The sequence below is a fragment of the Sminthopsis crassicaudata genome, chromosome 2, assembly GCF_048593235.1.
Source record: "Sminthopsis crassicaudata isolate SCR6 chromosome 2, ASM4859323v1, whole genome shotgun sequence".
Classification (NCBI taxonomy): domain Eukaryota; kingdom Metazoa; phylum Chordata; class Mammalia; order Dasyuromorphia; family Dasyuridae; genus Sminthopsis; species Sminthopsis crassicaudata.
In genome coordinates, this window is record NC_133618.1 from 474,769,352 (window position 1) to 474,791,755 (window position 22,404).

At 34.0% G+C, this 22,404-nt stretch overlaps 1 protein-coding gene across 4 annotated transcripts in view; it reads right to left on the minus strand.

The window, feature by feature from the left end:
- Positions 1-520: 520 nt before the first annotated feature.
- The window catches only part of TDRD12 (tudor domain containing 12), a 56,110-nt gene continuing 34,226 nt past the window's right edge, over positions 521-22,404 (minus strand). For 2 of the 4 annotated variants that reach the window (XM_074293242.1, XM_074293239.1), the window contains 16 exons: positions 21,865-22,056; positions 21,457-21,585; positions 19,459-19,576; positions 15,506-15,645; positions 15,141-15,361; positions 13,575-13,674; positions 10,012-10,199; positions 9,046-9,256; positions 7,620-7,712; positions 6,186-6,358; positions 5,094-5,221; positions 4,367-4,430; positions 3,286-3,399; positions 3,041-3,194; positions 2,884-2,950; positions 521-1,372 (listed from right to left, as the gene is read on the minus strand). In XM_074293242.1, the coding sequence (XP_074149343.1) occupies positions 1,281-1,372; positions 2,884-2,950; positions 3,041-3,194; positions 3,286-3,399; positions 4,367-4,430; positions 5,094-5,221; positions 6,186-6,358; positions 7,620-7,712; positions 9,046-9,256; positions 10,012-10,199; positions 13,575-13,674; positions 15,141-15,361; positions 15,506-15,645; positions 19,459-19,576; positions 21,457-21,585; positions 21,865-22,056 (2,184 nt within the window). In that variant the 3' untranslated portion in view covers positions 521-1,280. Of the gene's footprint in view, positions 1,373-2,883; positions 2,951-3,040; positions 3,195-3,285; positions 3,400-4,366; positions 4,431-5,093; positions 5,222-6,185; positions 6,359-7,619; positions 7,713-9,045; positions 9,257-10,011; positions 10,200-13,574; positions 13,675-15,140; positions 15,362-15,505; positions 15,646-19,458; positions 19,577-21,456; positions 21,586-21,864; positions 22,057-22,404 lie in introns of those variants that run through there. The other 2 variants (XM_074293240.1, XR_012486807.1) reach the window with 2 other exon arrangements.

Genomic DNA, 22,404 nt, shown 5'->3' on the forward strand with positions numbered 1-22,404 from the left:
ACTGGATAAAGTACATGATGATAGTTTGATACCTTTTACTCAGTTTAAATTCAACCATCAAAAAAGAAAATCTAACTTCACTTTGAATTACATGTACCTGCCTCCCCAACACTCAGTTCCACCTGCAGTAAACAACATCACAGTTAGGGGAGCAAAAGTATATTCACTAAACTTTAAAGTTAACAAATGGCAAAAAAGGAAGAGATGCACTACACATGCACACGCATACCCTTAGACCTACCTATACAAAGGCAAAAAATCCCCACCTACTTAGGCAAAATGAGTAACCTGTCACTTGATCTCATCACAAGAAAAATGTCCTAACTTTGTTCTTCTTAAAAATACTCCTTTAAAATGGTGCTGTGATTGTCCCCCTTAGATTCTTTTCATAAGTAGCCCATTTTACAGATGAGAAAACTGAGACTCAAAGTTGAATTTCACTCCATGTCACAGAACTGCTGAATGGAAGAGTTTTGATTTTTATCAAATGTGCATAAAAATATACACACACATATATATATTTTTTTTCTATTACCAAATTTCATGAGGACAGGACCTTTTTCTTTCTTTTGCTTAACGAAAAGGAGAATGTCCAAATACCTAAAACTACTAGTGTAATTCACCATTCATTATCATGTTGTAAATTTTAAATCTATCTTCAAATTTAAAGATCCATTTTTTCCCTATATATATTCAAACAGAAATGTGTGTGTTACATCACTGAATACAAATAACTTTTAAGGAAGAAAATTTGGTAATTCCAATTAATGGAAATTGTAAAGCTTGAAAAGAAAGTCTATGTATGAGTTCTACATGTGCTTTCAATCAAACCTGTGATCTTGAGGACTTCAATATTGTCAATTGGTTAAGAACATTCTGACATTCCTTAGGGGAACTGTGAAAACTAAACCTCCCAAGGGCTAAAATCAGTCAACAGTTCCAATTTCACTCAAGCTCTTGTATTCAGAACAATCTTCACTTTAAAAACAGAAGGTACATTATTAGCTGAGCATGTATTTTTTCAACCAGGTAAACAAAATCCAGCACCACTCCTTGAGTATCCTGTGTCTCCCCTTGCTACTCCCTTAATTTTGGTCTCTTTATGAACCAACAATCAAGTAATTCTTACCATTAATAAATGACTACTTTTATAGACAATAAAATTTTTCTTCCTTGGAATAAAAAAGGCTCTCTTGTGTCCACGCATAATTTCTCAACTTGCAGGTACAGTGCTAGACACTGCCCTGTGATAGTTTTCCAACCAGGATTTAATTTGCATGCTATTCACTCTCAGTTTCACTGTCCTCTGAAGAATCATCCATATCTTCATTTATCTGCATACCAGTGTTGAGTATCTTTCTAGAGCACACAACTTGGAAAAAAAAAAAAAAGAATAATTATTTACTTCCTGGTTATTTCAGAGTAAGGATCCAAGCAAGCTCAGTCAATTCTTTTTATGCCATTGCACAATGTTCTTTGGAATGTAAGTGTGAACAATTTATGTACTAAAAAATTATATATTCTCTATTTATTCATAGATATTTTATAAAGAAATATTTTATTTCAATTATTCAATTAATTATTTTCCTTAAGAAAAAGCTTTTCCTTCCTAGCTGTGTGACCCAGGACAAATCACCTAACCCCAATTGCCTCAGCAAAAAAAAAAAAAAAAAGAAAAAAAAAAGAAAAAAAAGAAAAAGCTTTCTGTGCATGGTTTCATGTGTTAAGTTCAAAAATTAAAAGTTGATTAATATGTCATGCCACTAATTTAGGAAAAAAAATATTTTCTATCACCGCACTAATATTTCCTTAAAGAAAAAAAGAAGTAAATCAGGAAGCTAAAGGAACAATAGAGTTCACAGTTTAGATAAGCAACAGCAACACTTCTGATTCCAAACTAACATGTCAAGATTTGCATATCCTGTACTTTTTGATTCTTGAACGTCCCGTTTGTTTTTTTGTCTGAATTCAGCTGATTAATTCCAGCTTATAAACTATCAAAACCAGATGCCTTCTCCATAAGAACAAGAAAAATTTATTTTATAAGTAGCATTATTTTTTAGATCAAATAGTTATATGTTTATGACAAGTCACAGAACATAACTTCTCTGTATACAAATCTGGATATGCTACAGATTCAATGAAGCATTTTTTCCCAAGCATTATTATCTGTTTTAAGAAGCCTGCTAAGAGCTTTTTAACAGATCATAACATGGTTCCCAAAGTAATTACTCAATATAGCACTGGAGGAAAAAAAATTTTCACTATATGAAACTAAAGAAATCTTCACTTCAGTAGTGAAGATTCTGCAGAATAGCAGACATGACATGGATTCAAATTATAACCCTAGTACCCTAGTCCCACCTAAGTTTGTAATCATGGATAATTTTCCTCATTTATGAAATGGAGACAATATCACCTGCACTAATTACCTGACAAATTTCTTTAGAGGAAAATAAAGTATATAGTATAAATCTCAGATATTCATTAAAAGAAAAAAATTACTTGGGATTGTTAAAATCATGTGTAATGCATAAGAAATTTTAAAAGTATACTTATTCCATTCTTGCTAAAAGTCTCATAACAAAAACAGCTTTCCAAATATCTTCATAAGCAATAGATATATGGAAAAAATTAATATGAACTCTAATTTTTACATGAATTGTAATAGAATTAAAATGCCTCAGAAAGGTTAAAATTCCTAAAGAATCTTAGACATCTACAAGTGACTCCATGTAGCCATAATTCCTGAATTTGGCTCACACCCTATTGACTGCTTTTGCTTCTCCTTCTTCTAAGGCTAACATATGGCCCTATCAAGTAATTACAATTTTTTCCTCTTTAAAATTTTTTCTCCTTTTTTTTCTAATAAAACCGTCTTACCATTAGAAAAGGGACTTATATCTTCACATTCCTCCCAATGATCGAAATCAAAAGACACATTAGGATTCTGTTAAATATAAAATGTAATATTAACTGAAAAAACTATATATACACCAAGGATATTAAGACTCAAAACTTGTTAAAAACTACTACTTACCCTTTTCTTGAGTAAATTATGCCAAGATTCTTTTTTCTCTTTTACAAGAGTAACTATAGGTTCTTCATTCTTAATTAGACATTTGGATTCTTCTTTTAATATACTTGCATATAAGTCCATATCAGCCAAGTAAAATTTATCTCCTACCCAAGCACTAAATTAAAATAAATTATGTTAGCCTTTTTTTTTTTTTAAACACAGTCAAGTGGTTTCAATTTTTTTGGCTAAAATATATACAGGCCTACCTGAAAACCACCCTTTCTCTAAAAAATTTACATTTCTGATCTTTTACATTTCTTAGCCTTATCTTCACAATTACAACATCATCTTTTTGAAACCATTTTATTTCGGGGTGGAAACTACAAGAGAAAAAGAGAGAAGAGACATCACAATCAATAAATTAACCAACAAACATTTGTTAAATATTATATTCCATGCACTGTTTAACTAAAAAGTGAAATGGTCCCTGACCTGTGCAAAATAGAGATAGGTTTAGGTTTTTTGGGGGAGTGGGGTGGAGATGGGCTGGGGGACATTAACGTTGTGGGCAGGGACTAAGAAATCCCATGTAGAAAAGGGTGCTTAACACTTTTTTCTTCCTGAGGCAACAACTGGGTTTAAGTGACTTGCCCAGGGTTACAGAGCTAGGAAGTGTTAAGTGTCTGAGACCAGATTTGAACTAGGGTCCTGTGACCTCTGGGCTGGTGTTGAGCCAAGTTTTTATGAAAACCAGATATTCCAAGAGATCAAAGGGAGAGGAAAGTGCCCTTTCCAAGATTTGCACGAAGGTTTCTGCTGCTAAGAGCTGATGATGACTTTGGAGACATTAGGCTGAGTAAATGATAAAGTTGGAAGCCATAGTGCAGAAGTGAAAAGAGCAAATCTGGGCAGGGTTTTCTAGGAATCTGGCTATGAAACAGAGAAGACAAGAATGATAACTTGAGATAAATAGAACCTTCAACTGATTTTTTTAAGGAAGAGTCGGCACAGACATTTATTGAAATAGGAAAGGAAGCAACAAAAAAAGAAACTAAAGGAATGACTTCAAGGGTGATGGACTGAGCAGGGGGATACACAGAGGTGTTCATTATAGGGAGAAGAATCAGGTCAGGGTCAGAGTGCAGGAGGGAGCAAAAGATCGTGCCAGGACGTTTTAAGGTGAAGAGACCCTAAGATGAGAGCATGGGGGGCGAAAAGGGGTGGTTGAGGCTGGATGACAGAATCAGACACAGAAGAGCTGCCTTGCTGCAATCAATTTATGTTCAAACTACCTAAGTAAATGCTTATTTGTGGAAAAAAAATCTCCTTCAAATTATGAAGTCATACCTTTTATGCTGCTCTTGGGGTGTTTCTTTAATGTAATTATCTCCATCATTTTCTGATATCACTTCTAGGAAAAGAAAAAAGTTCCAAGATAAGCTTATCATTGACCTTATCTTTCACTGTGTGGTGCGAACTTCCTTACTCTGTTAAAGAACAGTGCAATGCAACAACATCTCTCCTCCAGGTGAAAGACAATGAAATGAAGGCACAAATGTTTCCCAATGGGTTAGGCTTCATGGGTTAAAGTATCAACATGTTTATTAATAGTGAAAATTAAAATCCACTAATGGAAAAAAAACTTAACAGTTTTGAAGCAGCACTATAATGCAGTGAAAAGAGATCATCAGCCAAGCCCTGAGAGTTTTGAATCCCCCTTCAGATGCTAGACACATGATAGCAAATCTCTTACATGTCTAAACTCCTTTCCTCTTTTGTCAAATAGTGAGAAAAACTCTAAATATTTGAATGGCTGGTAGATTTGGAAGGTCGAATAAGATAATATATGTAAAATGCTATACACAGATACTTTTAAAAAGCAATAAAACCTTTATGTGTCATTTTAAGACTCTTTGGTCCATTCATGTTATCAAAAGTGAAACTGACTAAAATATTAAAATTCACATCCCTTTGTGTATTGTCTTTAAAAGATATAATACAATTACTAGCCATGTTTTTCAAAAAGCAATATATTTAACACAAGCAATCAAATACTTACTTCATAAATACTTACCAGACTTTGAATTTTCTGTGTTCACTTGTAAGGAAACACTATTTTCTAAAATTCTGTCATCATCTGATACTGAGTTTTGCAGGCCACCTGTATCCTCTCTATCTTTACTGGATGTTAAAGGAGCTATTCTAAACAGAACACATTGCCATTAGTACCATGTAAATGTTTACCAAAGGTTAAAAACAGATTTTTTTAAAAAGGCATTCATATAAAAAATGAGATGGATAAAGAATTCATGACGTATATTGTATTACAACATGTAGTTGGATGAGTAGCTTAGTTTCTTCATCAGTACACATGATATAAAAGTCCAAAGTGAGCAAAATGTCCTGCAATTTTTATTATTATTATAATATTAATTTTTGATTTTTAAAAACAATTCTTTCCTTAGTTAAATTGGATTTGATACATTTAATTTTAATTTGTGAACCCTAGATTAATAGAAATTTATTATCAGACAACTTTTTTCAACACCCATTGTTCACAATAAAAAAAGAAAATAATACTGATATAAATTCATTTCTGCAATTGTGAGGAGGCCTAGAAATTTATCCAAATCTTTTGAATCCGGACACATGTAACCTATAAAATTTCTAACATTACTGCCTTTGCCAAAAAAAAATACATTTTAAAAAAACTCAATGAATACTATTTTTATGATTGAAAATTATTCCAACCTCTTACAAAGATTCACAGTAGGAACTCTTTTAGTCTTCTACACAAGTTCAGAGTAATGTCAATCTTATTTGAGCATTAGCTTAAAAAATATTTACACTACGAGAATCATAGTTCATAGGCCTGTGGCTTTAGAAGCTGAGAGGGTCCTCAGATGTCATCTAGCACAATCCACCTTTTCCACACGAAGAGACAGAGGCCCACAGAGTTCATGAAGGCAAGTGGGCCAAACACGGCTCTGACTGGTTCCCCAAGGGGGTATCATAGCTAGGCTTCATTTCCACTGCACTACAGACTGCCTTAATAACACTTAGAGAATACATTATATGCAATAGATAATATAACTTAATATCTCAATTATCAAAATATAGAACAGGGTTTCAAAAATGCATAGAAAAAGATGAAATGTTAACTCACATTGTTTGGAATGTGTTCTCTTGAAGGGCAACTATTTTACTTTCTTGGCACAGTTTTTTGAGTTGATCTATATGTTCTGGATTATCAGTACCCATTCCCATTGATAAAATTTCAGCTCGAACATTATATTCAATTACAGAAGTTTTCAAATCTGAAAGCTTGGTAAGATGGACCTTGAGTTAGAGACGAAACATAAGCACATTTTAGAATCATGATTTTTTTTTTACTTCAGTATATTTTCTGATTTGAACTGAAATTATTTATGTGATAGAATACAGTCACTAAAGACAATGCTGTACATTGTCTTTAGCCTCTTCATTCACAAAGCACAAGCGATTTCAGATACACAGATGCATATATTTGTTCCCAATTTCTCTCAAAAACTCTTTTTTGATTCCCCTTTAAATTTTCCTGGTTCTATTACAGAGAAAGCTATAATTAACTTTCCATAGTTTTGATAGTTTGTTCACATACAAGATATTGTACTTTTTAAGCAGGCAAGTGTGTACCCTAACTCTGGGCCCTTTGACAGCAGTAGCAATAGGTAGAAATGGGCATGAATAAGAAACTAGTAGTAGGTGACAAAAGAAATATTAGAATCTTGGAATCTACTGGAATTTGTCTTTTCTGCATCTCAACTATAAAACAAAATGCAACATAAAACTGTCATGAGAACAATTAATTTCCTATTTCTACATTAAGAGAAAACTCCCAAGATTCACATATTTCATGGTTTCCAGTGCCGCATAATTTTCCAAAGTTTGACTCCAAAGAATGGGCTTGTAAATTTAGACAAAAAGACCTGATCTAAATTTATTTTAAAAAGAGGAAGTCTTTCCCCAAACACTATTTAGCACAATTTACACTAATATCTGACCTAAGAGCAAAATCAGGGGCACTGGAAGCAATCACCTTGAATCTCTCAAGTAAAGATCATACTCAAAACTGTGTCTGGGAGCTACCGACTCTTCATAAACAATATCTGACTGAAATTTTGACTGACATAATAACTGATTTCACTTTTAGAGTGAATTATTTCTGAGCATACAGAAACTAAGTATTTTTTAGACCTAAAGGATTAAATGAAATATTTGTGAAGCAATTTAGAAACCTTAACATGCAATAAAAATTAGTTATTAATATTGTCACACTAGAAATAAATGATCACTCTAAAATCTGAATACCCAAAAGCTACAAGGTGGAAAAAGAACGGGCATCTCCAGGAATGTACTTTCTGAGAAGAAAATTTTTATACTACATCTGAGATCATTAGATTTTTCCCATAAACACACAAGTACAAAAGGAGAGTGCTCCAAAACTGAAATTAGATTTTGGTTCATAAAAGTTTTATTCTTTTAGGAAACTATTTGGGATGAATTTTGGTTCCCTTGTATATACTGATTATATTTCTTATTAAGAAAATGGCATACTTACCATTGGATCAACCCAAACTGTATTTCCCAAAGATAGAACTACTTTAGCCTCATGCAGTTTTCCTATAATTTTATGGTGAATATATCTAGTGACCTGAAAAAATTTAGTTTATTATGTTACTTGTTACTTGAAAGATTGATTTATAATGAATAATTACTACAAAAATACATATAGTAATAAAAGCAATATTACACATGTTGTTTATTAGTTCTATTTAGGAGATATAAAAAGAAAGTTGGTATTTTTAAAATATGCATTTCCATAATCATAGTAAATCATTTGAAATTAGAATGCTTTTGATCAAAAAATATCCAATGTTTAACATAGAACCTGAGTGTTTTTTCATTTCTCATTATTATTTTGTATTATCATCACTTTTTTTCTTACACCACTATTTAAGAAAGTGTGGTATAGTGAAAAAGCGCTGACTATGGGTTCACATCCCACCTCTGACACCAACCCAAGTGACAAATCATTTAGCCTCCACTGTGCCTTGGTTTCCTCATTTCTAAAATCAGAGGATTAGACCAGATGGCATCTGGGAGCTTTGACAACATAGCTCTTGGTCAGAAAGCATCACTGTCATTCCTAAGGAACATTTTCTTTGCAATTACCCAGGAATGCCCCTGAGTCCTATGTTCCAAAGACAGTGCTCATTACTTCTGTTGGGTCATATCCTTTTTTTTAAAAAGCAGGATGCTAATCAGAGATCCGAATCCCACAGTGGTCAGCATTTGCATTTCCATGCTAAAGACTGCTGAGATCAATGTTCTGCAGTGCTCGCTGCCAGAGTAGAAGTCCTGACACAAGTTTTTGTTTGTTTGCTTAGGACAAGAAGAGAGCATATAAGACAATAAAGCCAGCCCAAGTTTTGATGGGAGGGGAGGGTCATACCTAAAATAAAGAGCGGGCAGGGACATGTCCACTAGGGCTCTGGGTGGAAGTGGGTGCCTCAGCGGCAGGTAAGATTTGATATCCCCAAACGTCAAAATATGGTGGGTTTTCATATGGATCTTATTTGTGTTAAAGGCGAGATGGCAAGAAGCTTGAGACTGGAGACTTACTCCTAGTAGAGGAGGAAGACTCCTGGGGAAATGACAGCTAACTGAGCCTCAAACTGGTTGCCACTGGTTCAGTCAAACTTTCCTGCGACTTCTCTGTTTAATGAGGTGAAGAAGCTACTAGGGTCTTTACAGAAGACCATACAGCTTTTACACCCCTACACAAACAGAAACCTGAAATTTGTTCCAGAAGACCAAAGTAATTATCAAGAAATCCCATAAATTAAAACTAAATTAAAATGGAATTTCATACACATTCAGCTACAAAAATCATTTTAAGCATTACTTTTACATTTTAAAATTACTAAGTAGCTCTCTTTAGAGAACTTTTAAAATTTAAAAAACATGAGAGCATGGGAACTTACTTTTGGGTTCCATTCTATTTCATTGTCAATAGGTTTCACTCTACAAACAATAAATTCTACAGCTTGAGGAGGCAGATTTTGGAATCTCTGGGGTAGATGAAGCAGCTGATGATTTTTAGTATCACTAGTCCTGCCTTCATCTATAAATTTTATGTGGATATTAAAAAAGACACAATTTTCCTCTTTTGGGCTCATTTCCAAAACTTGTACCCTGTAAAATAAAGAATAGCTAAATATGTTTTATTCTAAAATTAAACAACCTTTGCCCCCAACTTAAATAATGAGAAACAAATTCTTGGATTTTGCAAATTTAACCAATGTTTTCGAGTATGTAAAAAGACCACAACAAAACAAAAAGTACCTTCCAATTATACTTCATATATTAGTATTTAAGGCAAACATAATAATATCCTAAGTGTCTTTATGATACTATTAACATGAAGGTACTAAGTATTTTTTATAAAACAGTTTTCATTTTATTTTATTTTTCCAAATAGATGCAAAAATAGTTCCCAATATTCACCTGTTCCAATAAATATTGGAAAACCTGTTCCAATAAATATTACCTCTGTCTTTGGAAAGGGGATAATAATCCATTATGCTATGACTCCACATATCACTTGTACAACAACTCTGACTAAAATTCCTTTTCTGAGGCACTATTTCCCTATGTGCTGTCTCTTCCTCCTAAGATGTAAGCAAGTTAGGGACTGAGAGTCTCACTTTTGCATTTATGTTCTCACTACCTCATACCTAATCAATGTTTTTCATTTATTCAACATGCAACTGCATCCTATTATAGGAGGGACAGTATCACACTTCTATTTATTGGCCCAACTGCCTAGGACATAATACACTCACATTTTTTATTTTTATTTTTTTCTACACTGATCCATTACAGTTTAAATCTCAATTCAACTTTATCACATGCTTTTATATTCTATTGAATAAGAAAAATCATCTTACCTGTGAAAAACTCCCTTTTCATATAGTCCATACAATGCAAACTTCTCAACTTTTTCAACAGACATTTTATTACTGGATTCCTTAAAATGCTCCTTCATTTCCATATTAAGAACTGCATACAGATCCTTGTGTTTATCAACTATGCGCCCAAAATAGTTTGTAGCATTCACAATATAGAAAGGTATTATCTGAAAGCATAATATAGACTTCAAAAGATCTGAGATTACCCTAATGTGGACACTCCCTTTACATTGCAATTAAAGTCACAATCCCTTGACGCCTTCAGTAATTGATTTCATGAGCTGTTCCTCCTAAAATCACGGGTGCCCCCCCAGTGGCTCATCTGTTGGTGATGAGCATCTCTGGCCATGGCGAGGCTTTTGGAGGGCAGACAGAATCCATTATCAGGTCCATAAGTGAAGCCTCTCTAGCTCGGTGGGACCTGCTACAACTTCTGGAAGAGTTTCCAAGAACCCAGGGACATCTGCATGCCACAATGAGGCATCTGAATACGGCTTTAACGGAGGAAAAAAACAAATGTATTAAGTCTTCATTGGAAAATGGAGTAATTTTTTTTTTTTGAGAGAATTAAGGTGAAGTGACTTGCGCAGCATCCCACAGCTGGTAAATACCTGAGACTAGATTTGCTCTCAGGCCCTCCTTCAGCACTGCTGCTCTACCCACTGCCCCCCATCCACTAGTCGCTACAAAAAATTGATTAATTCTAAGCAAATGATGTATGCGTGTGTGTTTAAATCATATACAGAAACCAATGTCTTTGTAGACTTCGTTTAACTGCAGACTGTGTGACTGGTGCATTCAAGCTTAACTAGTATTTACAGACAATAAAAAAGTTCTTTTAAAAGTTCATTGGAAGATTTCTGCCAATCAATTTCATTTTCTGACAAAATTATTTTTAAAAATCAAGATGAAATCTTATGGACTTGGATACCTATTCATAAAAAGGAATATTAATATAATAAAAGTTTCAACATTAGAAGGTAAAATTGACCTCTCAGATTTAACTGAGACTAAGTGGGATGGGACTCTTTCACATGGGTATGTAGATGTCTACTTTAAGCAGAGAGAACAGGGTGAAAAAGACAGTAAAGTAATGCATACAAAGAACCACAGAAAAATATAATCAGCAGAAGGCAGAATGGAGATTATTTTGTGAAGAACTATAGAAGCAGAAAATGAAAGGATACAATAGACCACCGACCACTTGGGGGTTCATCTTTTTGTTTTTGTATCCTCGGCACCTCGGCCTTGCACAACATGTAGGTAATTTAATAAGCCAATTAACTGGGGTTGGTGGGTACATACTATGTGGCAGAAACACTCTATTGGTAAGACAAAACTTACTGGGTTGAGTTCAAGAAACAGATCACAAGTCTAGTCCCAAGTCATGACATTATCAGAGATGAGAAGCTTCAGTTAAGTTTGCTATAATGATAACCTCATGAAATGAAAGAATGAGAGAAGCTCTTACATTGTACCTACTTCTTACTCACAGGGAAACCTGAGTGCTGAGGGGGAAATGACGGAATTGAGATGGGGCATAGAGCAGGAACTCTTGGCCATCCCCTGGATAGCCTCTGTGTTCCCATTCATTTCTGATTCCTTGATTTTATGACTCCAAAGGTCTTTCCATTACCTTTACTTATAGGTTTCTCATTTAATGCAGATCTAAAAAGCAAAATTTTACTCACCTTATGTAAAACATCTTATTGCTTAAATTCTTTAAAAAAAACCTTCATTATGAATTGAAGCACTAACAATTCAAACAAAATAAAGCCACATATTAAGACACAAAGTCCAGTCTTCTTCAGTCAGACCACTTGCTTATTTGCCTGTTTTTCTTTACCCTTCTTTCTTCACCTCTTCTGTGTAATGTTCTGGTTTATCCTCTGCTCTGCATCCCTTTCTCCTAAATTTCCCATTTCTCTTTGGTCTCTCTCCTGGTACAGAACCATTTTGCTAGTTTGATGTACTGTGATTTGCTCAACTATTCCCCTAAATCCTGGATATTTAAATTGCTTCTGTGTTTTTTTTTTACTTCATGTTTTTTTACTAAAATACATTTATGGGTGCTTAACATGTTTATGAATACTATTTCACCCTCTGAAAAAATTTTTGGGAAGGTGAGGAGAGGAAGAAGTAACCACAGTGTCTTCATAGGTGCGACAACAAACAAATCTGGACACAGTCTAAACACACTTTAAGGTTCTAAGAGGTCAATAAGAAAAAAGTGAATTCTAAGTCAGCCTCCATCAATCCATATTTTACTTGTGATCTTCTGTCATTAAAAACCATGTCTGGATTGAAAACAACAGAAAAAAAATCAGTGAATTAATACCCAAAATGAAGGGTTAAAAGGCAATGGATTACCTTGGTGAGCCACCTACATCCTGATGCTTAGCAGAGCTGGCAAAAGAGCTGGCTGAGCCCCAACCAGTGATCACTAACAATAAAAGACTATGAGACAGTGGCTTGGGAATCAGACAAATCTGAATATGTCCATTTTTAAAATGGGAAAAACAGAATCTGAAACTATAGTCCAGTGAATCTGAATTCAATTCATGGGAAAATTTTGGACTTTTATCATCAAAGGAGTAATTAGTGACATTATTGCTAGAGAAAGTTCCTCAACAGAAACTTTTTATCCTATACTCATGTATTCTCAGGTATGGTTAAACAACAACAACAACAACAACAACAAAACAACCACCACCAGCCAAAAATCTGGCAAACACATTCAGCTAAAGATGCAATGAGGGCAGTTAGGTGGCTCAGCAGATAGAGCATCAACTCCAGTCAGGAGGATGTGAATGCAAATGCAGCCTCAGACACTTATTAGCTGTGTGACTCTGGGAAAAATCACTTATCCCTAACTGCCTTAAAAAAACAAGCAATCATCATCAAAATGCCCTCAAACACAGGTCAGCAATCAACAAAGCATTAAGTAACTGTTTACTAGGCACTGTGTTAAGTCCTAAGGATACAAAGGAAAAGTAAAAACACCTCCTGTTCTCAAGGAGTCAGGAGGACTCAGTTTCTAACAGAGTATATAAGATGTGCATTACCAGATACAACGACAAAATAGATGCAAGGTAAACCTAGAGGAGAAGAAAAGGAGAAAGGGAAGAGCAGGAGGCATGGGAGGATTGAGGAGAGAAGACAGGGAGAGAGACATAAAGCTGCCTTAGTAAGTTAGAAAATCAAAAAAAAAAAAAAGAGGAACATATTAGGAAAGGAAGTTATCCAAAAAAAGAATTAAAAAAAATCATTGGCAAATAAAGTTTTTTAAATTGTTGTTGTGTAGTTGTTTCAATCAGGTCTGACTCTTGACACCATTTGGGGTTTTCTTGGCAAAGACACTGGAGGGGTTTGCCATTTCCTTCTCCAGCTCATTTTACAGAAGAGGAAACTGACAAAAAGAGGATTAACCAGTAAGTGGCTGAGACTGGATTTGAATTCACAAAGATGAGCCTCCTGACTTTAGGACCAGTACTCTATCTACTATGTCACCAAACTTGCCTAAACGAAGTTCTTAAACTTACTTTAACATATCCAGTTGCCGACAGATTTTGGTCAAATAATTTCCTTGGCATGTCTATTTCTGGGTTAATATGATGTCGATCTGGGCATATCCTTTTATCTCTGAAAAAAGATTTACATACTTTAAATACAGAACAAAAGCAATCAATTATATGAGCATGTATATGCCATTTGGAATAATTAATTGGGATCACAAGTGAAGAGAGTAAAATATTTGTTTCAAAACCATTTAAAATAAATAAACGTATCAAATTTCTTCAAAGAAATGACAAGTCTACAAACAAGATTGTTACCTAAGTAGGAACATTTGTAATTATTTATGAGAAAAAAGGAATAAAACTGCTCTGTTCTATTTCTGAACATTCTAGTATCTGCGATTTTACGCTGACCAAATCCTCATTTCCTCTGAGTCTCTTGTATTACCATCTTTAAAAATTGCACCATAGCAGCTACTTATCTACTTCACAGGTTTATTCTTAGAACAGATCAAGATAATGAATGAAAGCAAACTACCCAATGTACTATCAAAGATGCTAATGGTAACGGTTATCTCTGCAGTCTCTACATATTGAAACATCAGAAAAATATTGATAAAGATGAATGAAATAGGATGCATCTAAGATCCTTGAAATATTCAGCATTATTACTGAAATGATAAGGAGCTAAAACCTAACCAGCTACTTTGATCTTAAAATTATCCACAGTGTATACATAATAAGTTAATATCTACTAAGTATTAGTTTAAGGGCTTTACTAGTATCTCCTTTAAATTTATAGATTTCATGCTATGAGTGGATTGAACTACATCCTCGGCCAGTTCAGGCCTTTTAAATGACCCTTACAATATAATTTGTGTTCAAAAAAAAAAGGCAAAATAAATTCATTAATGTAGTTGAAACCTATCTCCATCATCCATCTCCAATTGTTGGTTCAAATACAAATCAAGATTTTTAGAACTCAAACAAGATCCTCACGTCATCTATGACAAATATTTCTGAAATCAATCTACCACCCATTTTCCTCAGACTTTAAGACTCTTAAGCCCTAAGATCTTCATTTATATTTTAAAATACCAAGTTGAATGAATGTATTTTTTTTAACCAAATCAGGGGTGAAAGGGGAAGGACCCTACAAGAAATGAAAAATAATCTTCCAGTCACAATGCAGAAAAAATAATGATGATGGTCTCATTTATCTCCCAGGCATATAATTTCTGATATGCATTGTGGGTTATTAATCTTTTTTGGGTATGGGAAGTGGAGGGATAAGGTGATCAGGGTTAAGTGACTTTGCCCAGGGGCACAGAGACAGTTAAGTGTTTGAGGCCAGATTAGAATTAGGTAGTCCTGACTCTGGGGCTTGTACTCTATCCACTGTGTCATCTAGCTGCTGCGTGAGTTATAAATCTTGAAATGTGCCACAAAATAATTATCTAAATTAAAAATTATCCTTTCCATAACTTTACAATTATACATTAAATATTATATATCTCATTTCTGAATGTAATTATCTGATATACAGAGAATAATTAGGAAATTTGGTCTTTACTAAAATGTGATTCATCTTACTTGCAAAAACCAGAAACCTTAAGACAATGACAAAGAGGTCTTCTGAGTTTCTTATCTTCCTTAGCTTCTAAAACGCCTGCAGTGAAATCACATAACTCTGGAGGAATTTTAGCATCTGTTCGTTCCAAATAACGTAATACACCAACTGCACAGCATGCACTTCTTTCTGTCAGTAACAAGACAGATTTTGCCCTTTTATTTCCTTGCTCTGAAGAAGCACCCTTAAAATTAAAAAAAGACAAGATCAAAAAGCTTAAGTTTAACTTGGATCACTCTCCAACCATGGTATCCTACTATTTTTAAGTGTATCTTTTTTTTTAAGGTAAATAATAATATTCAGAGGTTACATTAAAAGTGATTCAAACCTGTTCAATTAAACTTTGGAAATTATCAGACATGCAATATAAACGCCCTCCAAAAATTTTTGGAGAACCAGGAAAACTAAAATGAATCACACAAGTTGCATCGGTTATTGCCAGAGGAGGTATGCAGTCATCAGTTAAAACTGAAAAGAAAAGAAAACACAAAAGAGTTATAAAAATGATAGAAATACTGCATTTTAAAATAGTTTACATTTTCCCATTCTTTAAGAAAATTCTCTACATTAGATTTTTACATACCAAGAAATCTCTCTTATTCAAGTTTTCCTGCCTCTTTTCTACCAATTTGCAATTTCCCTTAATCTCAAAATGTCTTTTCTACCCAGTGTAAAGCCAGGCCAATCATGTTTTATATCATTCCTACTGATCTTATATTTTCTTTTTTTTAATATTATTTTATTTTTCCAAATGCATGCAAAGATAGTTTTCAACATTCACCTTTGCAAAATATTGTGTTCCAAATTTTTCTCTCCCCCTCAAGACAGAAAGCAATCCAATACAGACAATACAATTTTTCTAAATATATTTCTATTTTCCTCATGCTGCACAAGAAAAATCAGATCAAAAGAGAAAAAACAAACAAAACAAACAAACAATGGCTAACAACAACAAAAAAAGGTGAAATATCATGCATTATGATTTTGTCTCCATAATTCTTTCTCTGGATGTGGATGGCACTTTCCAAAACAAGCCTACTGGAATTGCCTTGAATCACCTCATTTTTTGAGAAGAGCCAACTTCATCATAGCTGATCATCACATAATCTTGTTGCTATGTACAATGTTCTCTTGGTCCTATTCACTTCACTTAGCATCAGTTTCTCTCTTTTCAGGTTTTTCTGAAACCAGCCTGATCATCTTTACTTACATACATCAGAAATATTCCACTGCATTTATATACCATTTCTTATTCAGCAATTCCTAAGAACATCCACTCAATTTCCAGTTCCTTGCCACTATACAAATCTGCTACAAACATTTTTGCACAAGTAGGTCCTTTTCCCTCTTTTTTGATTTCTTTGGGATATAGACCTAGTAGAAACACTGTTGGATCAAAGGTATATCTTTTGATTTCCAGAACAGTTGGATTGTTTCACAACTCAACCAAAAATGTATTAGTGTCCCAGTTTTCCCATATCCCCTGTAATATTTATCACTATCTTTTCCTGTCATCTTACTCATTCTGAGATGAGAGAAATGGTATTACAGAGCTGTTTTAATTTGCCTTTTTCCAATCAAAAGTGATTCAGAGTACCTTTACATATGACTAGAAATGGTTTCAATCTCTTCATCTGAAAATTGTCTATATCCTTTGATCATTTATCAATAGAGGAATGGCTTGTATTCTTATAAATTTGAGTCAATTCTCTCTATTTTTTTTATAATTGTGAGGCCTTTATGAGAAACACTGGCTGCAAAAAATTTCTTCCAGCTTTCTACTTTCCTTCTAACTTTGGCTTCAAAAACTTTTTAAAAAAATTTTTCCCCCTGAGGCTGGGGTTAAGTGATTTGCCCAGGATCACACAGCTAGGAAGTATTAAGTGTCTGAAACAGATTTGAACTCGGGTCTTCCTGAACTCAAGGCTGGTGCTCTATCTACTGCGCCACTTAGCTGCCCCTTTTAAATTTAATTTAATCAAAATTTTAATTTTGTATTTTCTTTCTTTCTTTTCTTTCACACAGCTAAGAAGTGTTAAGTGTCTCACATTTGAACTCAGATCCTCCTGACTTCAGGGTTGGCACTCTATCCACCATGTAAACTCCTAGACCTAGCACAGTGTCTAGCATATAGAAGGTAATGATTATTACTGATGGATTCAATGTTACAGGAGTTTTTCTTATATTTAAAACTAAACCTCTAAAATGATGGCTAAAGCTACTAATTTTATCTAAAGGGGATTTCTTAACCTTTTTTGTGTCCTAGATATCTTCTTAGTCCAGTAAAACTTTCAGACATCTTTTCGTAATAGTTTTTATTTAAATACAAAAAAATAAAAAATGTGATCAAATTAATTAACTAGAATTAAATAAACATCTACTGTGTGCCAGGTACTGTGCAAGCTCTGGAGATAAAGGAAAGGCAAAAATATTGTAAACTCCTTGAGAACAGAGACTAATCTAATAGGAGAGTCAATATTCAAATAATTGTGTAGAAAAAAATAGATATATAGATAAAATAAACTGGAAGTAGAGGGCATGAAGATTAAAATGCATTGATTGGTAAAGATTTATCTCCAAAGATAAGACTTTAGCTGAGACTTGAAGGAAGCTAGGGAAACTAAGAGTCAAAGAAGCAAAGAAGGAATGGACTTCAAGGTAAGGGGACGACCATCCAATGAAAACATTCCATTAGGAGATTGAGTGATGTATGTAAGGAACAGTGAGAATCAGAGTCTGTAAGGCAGGGTAAAGTGTGGGCCATGTTATGAAGGGCTTTAAAAATTCAAACAGAGGACTTATTATTATTTATTCCTAAAGGTGATCTAGAACCTAAATGAATGGGAGCTGACATGGACAGACTTAAGATTTAGGAAGGTCAATCTGACAGCTGAATGGACTATAGAATGGAGTGGGTAAAGACTTATGGGAAACCAATTAACAGGCTATTCCAGAGTCTAGGTGTAAAGTGATGATGACAGTTTCAGAAGAGAGAAAAAGGAGATGTCAGGATATGGGGGTAAGGAAGTTGAGGGAAGCCCATGGATAAAGAGTCTGGGTGACTGGGGGCATGGTACCTTCAACAATAACCGGGAAGTTACCTAGGGAGAAGGTTGGGAGAGGAGGAGGAAGAGGAGGAGGAGAAGGAAGAAGAGGAGGATGTCTGTTAGGCAGCTGGAGATGCCACAGAGAAGTTAGTAGACAAATGGGTCTGAAAGAGACCCTGCAGTCACGGAGATCACCTGGTGAAACAGGCCAGAGGATGCCCACGGCAGTCCTGGAGACATCCATGGTTAACAGTGGAGACCTGGACGAAGATCCAGCAAGAGAGACAGAGGGGGGCAGCCAGAAGGGAGGGAGAGGCCTTTAGAATAGAAAAGAGTATGAGTTAAGGAAGAGGACTAGGAAAAAGCCATTGGATTTGGGGAGAACAGGGGAAGCCAGACTGCAAAGAAGAGAATCTAGAGGGAAAGAAGCAAGGCACGTTTGGCAGACAGCTTTCCCAGGAGTCTGGTAACGAACGGGCTAAGAAATATAGGTCTGCAGCTTGCCAGGATGAACAGATCAATTGAGGTTTTTCTGAACATGGGGAAGACATGACTGTTTTTAGGTAGTAACTAAAAAGTAGTTCTAAAAAAGAGCTGAGGTCATAGCCACCTGAAGTCTATCCACAGACTACTTTAAAGGAAGGGTATCCACTGAGCCCAGTTTAAGAACCCCTGGTCTATAGAATGTAACTTTTTATCACAACATTTGAAGGCTTCTGAAAGTTCTTATTTCTTTCAGGACAGGTCTATTTGTTGACCATATTAAGCTTGCAGCTTCAAGTCTTAAGTTTTATAAAAATAAACCTTCATTTTAGAAACTTATAATCAAGAACATCACATTTTTTTATTATTATAGCTTTTTATTTACAAGATATGTGTATGCATCGGTAATTTTTCAGCATTGACAATTGCAAAGCCTTCTGTTCCAACTTTTCCCCTCCTTCACCCCACCCCCCTCCCCCAGAAGGCAGGTTGACCAATACATGTGAAATATAATATATGTATACATAGCCATACAGTTATTTTGCTGCACAAGAAAAATCAGACTTAGAAATAAGGTAAAATTAACCTGAGAAGGAAATCAAAAATGCAAGCGGACAAAAACAGAGGGATTGAAAATACTATGTTGAGAACATCACATATTTTGAAGCTGTGATAAAAAAAATCCTTCACAAAAGCATCAAGACATGGTTCTCTCTATCATACCCTCTTTACAAATAAAAACAAAACTTACCCAATACAATTTGAGAGCCAAGACTTAACTTCTTTTTCCACTGCTCTAATACATTTTTAAAATTAGCGGCAATTTCTGTGTGCATTTTCAAACAAAATATTGAACTGCTTTCTACTACCTGAATAAAAAAAATAGTAAAGTATGTAATTTCAATAAGTATAAATTCAAAAATTCCAGAAAGTGTAAACTATACCTATTAATCACTTCAGTACAATCAACAGGAATTAATGAGATAGTCTATTTTTTAAGTCAACCTCATTTATCTAGAATTTCTTAAAAATGATTTAACCAAATAAATTTACAAAGGGATACAGTGTATAAAACCTTTAACATTATAGAAAATCTTTTTGGGGGGAAATTGAAATTTTTATAGTTTCTTTTTTAAGCTCAGAATAACAAATATTACTTTAACTTTTCTTGAAAACTTAATCTTCATTATGATCAATAAGTCTACCATGATAAATATAACTTAGTAAATACTCTTCCAGATAGCAAAAATTTGCCCCTCCATAAATTACATAAAGTAACCCTAGACTGTTGTACTTTTATACTTTTCTATGTTTTATATAAATCTTTTGATACCAAAGAGTCTCTAAATGTGTTATATTACTCATCAGTATACTTGCTAGGTAATTAAGTTTTTAGTTTACACAGCCACAAAGTAAGGACAGCTAGGTGAAGCAGTAGAGAATGAAGTCTGGAATCAAGAAGTCTCATATTTCCCCAAGCTCAAATTTGGCCTCAGATACTTACTAGTTATGTGACCCTGATCAAGTCACTTAACCCTGTTAGCCTCATCTGTAAAATGGGGTGAAAAGAGTCACATATGACTGAAAAAACTGTACAACAAGACACAAAAAAAAAGTAATGAGAAAATAAAATGAATTGTCTTGGGCTTCCAAAGAATCAGTCTGTGAAATTTATTCTTAGATCTTCCAATTATTATGTTCAGCAGAATTACAATGAAATCTAAGGATGAATTGGGACTAGGATACTGACCTGCTGAAATGCCTGTCACACAGCTGTGACATGGTCCAGCAGTCATATAGGTCAGTGACAAATTTATATAAAGTGAGTATGTTAGAGATTTAAGTCACATTATCTCCTATAGTGACAAGAAGTGAAATTATTGTATCCAATACAATTGTGTTAATATTTCAAGACCACTGTACTATATAAGATCACAAAATTTATACCTGTGATTTATGGCTTATATTATACAATCTGAATTGCCTTACCACCAGTCTGGATCATGCTGAGAATTAAGGGATCCTGTTATGGGGGGAAAAAAATCTTTAGCCTAGAAGACAGAAATTAAGTATGTTGTTGGGGTTGGGTGGGGGAAGCTCCTGGTTTTGTACTAGGAGCAACAATATAATAGCAAGGAGAGAAAAGAATGATCCAGAGATTGGGAATAGAGGAATTTATCAGGTCATATGGAATGAAAAAGTAACTGCGAGGGGACTGCGATGCGCTTAGAAAATCAGTGAGATTTCTAACTAATTTGTAGTTCATATTTTAATATTGCCTTACTTGGAGGAAAGTAATGTTGTATTTTAAATAGCTGATTGCATATTGTATCTGTACCCAAAAAAAGATGTGATGGGAGAGGGATATAATAAGATGGGGGAAAAAGAAGAACTGTATACCTGAAGCCAAAATCTTTGGGAAGAAATACTCTATTCCTTTGGATCATGGCAGTAGAAATTTCTTGAGAGGGAAAAGAATTTTTTGTAAAACCAGATTCTCAGTTCTAGAACCAAATATGTAATAAATATAAATTATGATATTTTATTTATATTTATATATTTATTTATTTATGTTACAACTCAGAAGACATTTGAAAATCAATATTTGGTTTTGAGCCTTTCCTTAACTCATCATTCTTGAAGCCTGTTTACCTGGTCTAAGTTCTCAGGACTAGACGCATTTTTAGATGGAAGCATAGGCAATTATCTTTTGAGAACATAACACTGTTCTTTTACTAGGAATTCTTACCTTACAAACTATTTCTGCTTCAGCCACATTACTGGTGAATATCAAGGTCTTCTGAGCATAACTTGGACTGAAATCAAGCATCCGAAGTAATGTTGAGGTTTTTTCACAGTCTAGACAAAGTTGTACTATCTAGTAAAAGAAAAAAAGAATTAACTAGAATTTCCAAATATTTGTATTTCTTCTGGCTTTATTTTTTATTGGTGGCATTTTGATGAAATCAAATGGATGAAACTGTCTAATTTAAATACTTATAGAGTGATTTCTAAAGTGTCAAACTCTTAAAAATATATTTCAAAGTATATTAAAATTTTAGAATTAATATCTTCTAAAATCTTACAAATATGCAATTATTACAACATATATAATGAATCTCTGTTCCAAGGGAAAAAAATTACACCCATGGTTTACCTGCTGTACATTTCCATAAAGAGCAGCTTCTTCCATAGCTGTTATAACAATGTAAGGATCATTCATAAATTCTTTGGTTAAAAGTTCTATATGTTTGCTCCAATGAGCTCCCACAGCTACAATCTGATGAGGTGCAGATTCTCTTTCTTCAATTATAATAGTTTTCTTGAAATAGTCTAAAATAGTAAGCATCTGTAAAAAATTTTCAATTAGATTATATGATTTAATGACATATGACTTAGAAAACTGATGCTGACAAATAAGAACAAGCATGTAAAAATCCTAACAGATTAAATCTATTTGATTCTTGTAGAATTAAGTTGTTTGGACTACCTTGAAATAATTTTTCGATTAATGTCTGAGATCTCTATATACTGTGGTCCTGTCAAGCTACTCAATCTTTCTGTAATATTTAATTCTACTACAGTCATACAGATATAGCCCAAGACATAAGGAAGACCAGAATATTAAAGATGAAAATATTGATTCAGAAAACCTTGTTGGTACCCAAATATTAAATTTTAAGTGGGAAAAAATATA